At 41.4% G+C, this 2183-nt stretch overlaps 1 protein-coding gene across 1 annotated transcript; it reads right to left on the bottom strand.

The window, feature by feature from the left end:
• Positions 1 to 1000: 1000 nt before the first annotated feature.
• LOC135365281 (olfactory receptor 2T33-like) lies at positions 1001 to 1917 on the bottom strand (the record flags this gene model as incomplete). Its single annotated transcript, XM_064595623.1, is given in 2 exon segments — positions 1001 to 1785; positions 1788 to 1917. Coding segments are annotated over 2 exon segments (915 nt in total), but the record flags the coding sequence as incomplete, so codon positions are not given.
• Positions 1918 to 2183: the final 266 nt, after the last annotated feature.

Genomic DNA, 2183 nt, shown 5'->3' with positions numbered 1-2183 from the left:
TATGCCAGCCAGTGATTGCTACATATTTAAATGTACACAGGTCAATCTACTTACCTTGTACATAATGATTTTTAACTCACATATACCCTCAGAAAATCCTCTTCTAGCAAAAATTATGACAATATTTCCTACAAGATTTTTTATATATTTTTCATATTCATTTAACTTTATTTGAAATTTATTATATCAAAATTATATGAAACTGAGATGTACATTGCTTTTTTCAAATAAATTATTCACTCTTTAAATAATCCATCAACAAAATTGCACACACACACACACACACACAGAGTTGGTGTTGTTGACACAAAATGAACAAACTTTTAAAATCTCTAAAAGAAAGGTTTTTTTTTAGTTTTTGTTCTGTTTTTGGTTTTGTTTTTCCAGTCCAGGTTAGGACAACTGCCTGGGATACAGTCTTTACTAAGGATATAAAACATGAAATGTTCAAATCATTAGGTGAAAGGTATTTCAGAAAGTTATAGACCTTATCTTAGGACTGTAAACTTAGGACTTAGTTTATCTGCAGGACTGTCTGACTTCAGTCTCATGGGACCAGGGGGGTTCTACACTTAGCCATATGCTTGGAATATGCTCCATTTTAGGTTATTTATAAATGAATCAGATGTACAATTGGTGCCAAGGTCAGAAATTGAATTTGCTGACTCTGGTAATGGTTAAAGTTTGGTTTCCTTGAGATCCAATGAGCAGGGCCCATGCACATTAAAAGTTGAAAATCTCCTTTATTTTATCAATGTCTAGCATATCTTTTACTTACAGTGCCTCAGCCATTTACTCTTATTGCTGAGGTCCAAAGTCCAGAACAAAAATACTATAAGGATGTATGAAAGCAGGACAAATGTAAATTTTAATGTACTAAATATAAAGTAAATATACTTTTCAATAGTGAAAACTGGCCAAGTGAGAACAAAATATATTGATATAACAAATTTCATAATGGATCCCGTTTGGCTGCTGCCAGTTTATCCAATTCCTCTCACTATAGACGTCCCAGAAAATGTTTCTCTAGCCATTGTCTCAAAGCCCCCTTGATGTCTTTGTTCCTCACACTGTAGATAAGGGGGTTCAACACAGGTGTGAAGATGGTGTAAGAAGCAGAGACCACCTTGTCATGGGCCACTGAGCAGTAGGATTTGGGCCGCACGTAGATGAGTAGGAGAGTGCCACAGAAGAGCCCCACCACAGCCAGGTGAGAGGAGCAGGTGACAAACGCTTTCTTCTGAGCTGCAGTGGACCGCATGCGGAGCCCAGCAGCCAAGATGAGACTGTAGGAAGCCAAAAGGGGAGACAGAGGGATCAAGAGCATCAGGAGGCAGCACATATACGTGAAAAACTTAAAAAAGGTAGCGTGGGCACAGGCAAGGTGCGTGAGTGTGGGTGCCTCACAAAAGAAGTGGGTGATTTCTCGAGAATGGCAGTAAGGGAAGCTCAGAGTGGCACCAGGCTGCATCAGCCCATCCACCCCTCCCCGAAGCCAGTAGCCTGTGGTCACGTGCAAGCAGAGCTTCTGATTCATGAGGATGGGGTAGCACAGGGGGTGACGTATGGCCACATAGCGGCCATAGGCCATGGCCGCTAAGAGGAAGCACTCAACCTCTCCCAGCATGGGAAACAGTAAACTCCGGGCTCCACAGCCAGCAGGAGAGATGGACCTGGTGCCCATCAGGTAGTTGGTTGCTATCTGGGGGACTATGGTGGAGACCAGCATCATGTCCACGAGGGAGAGCTGGCTAAGCAGGAAGTACATGGGTGTGTGCCGCTGGGGTCCTCATGGTTGAGCACAATCATGAGGTCATTGCCCATCAGGGAGATGAGGAAGAGCATGAGCACCATTGAAAAGAGGAACAGATGGGTCTGAGTGCAGTTAAAGAGCCCTAAAAGAATGAAGTATACTGTGTGGTGTCATTTGCATCTTCCATGGCTCAGTTCATGCCTGGAAAGCAAGGAATTATAAGGAGTCAGAGTTGTTTGAAAGGAACGTTAGGCATTTATTTAAGAAGATGTGGTCAAACGACAGAAAAAAATGAGACTTGGAGGAATAATTATGTCTTTAATCTTTCACTTCATGACAAGATGTTTGCCTTAGCATCCTATCATACATCTCTGTTGTTATTATACAATATTTTTTAATCCAAATAAATTGCATAACAAGTATATCTTGC

This window comes from Mirounga angustirostris, unplaced genomic scaffold (assembly GCF_029215605.1).
Source record: "Mirounga angustirostris isolate CCGP_5_RB_7025 unplaced genomic scaffold, mMirAng1.0.hap1 SCAF_7, whole genome shotgun sequence".
NCBI lineage: Eukaryota > Metazoa > Chordata > Mammalia > Carnivora > Phocidae > Mirounga > Mirounga angustirostris.
The sequence above is the reverse complement of the archived record's forward strand: the minus strand, read 5'-3'. Positions and strand labels throughout refer to the sequence as shown.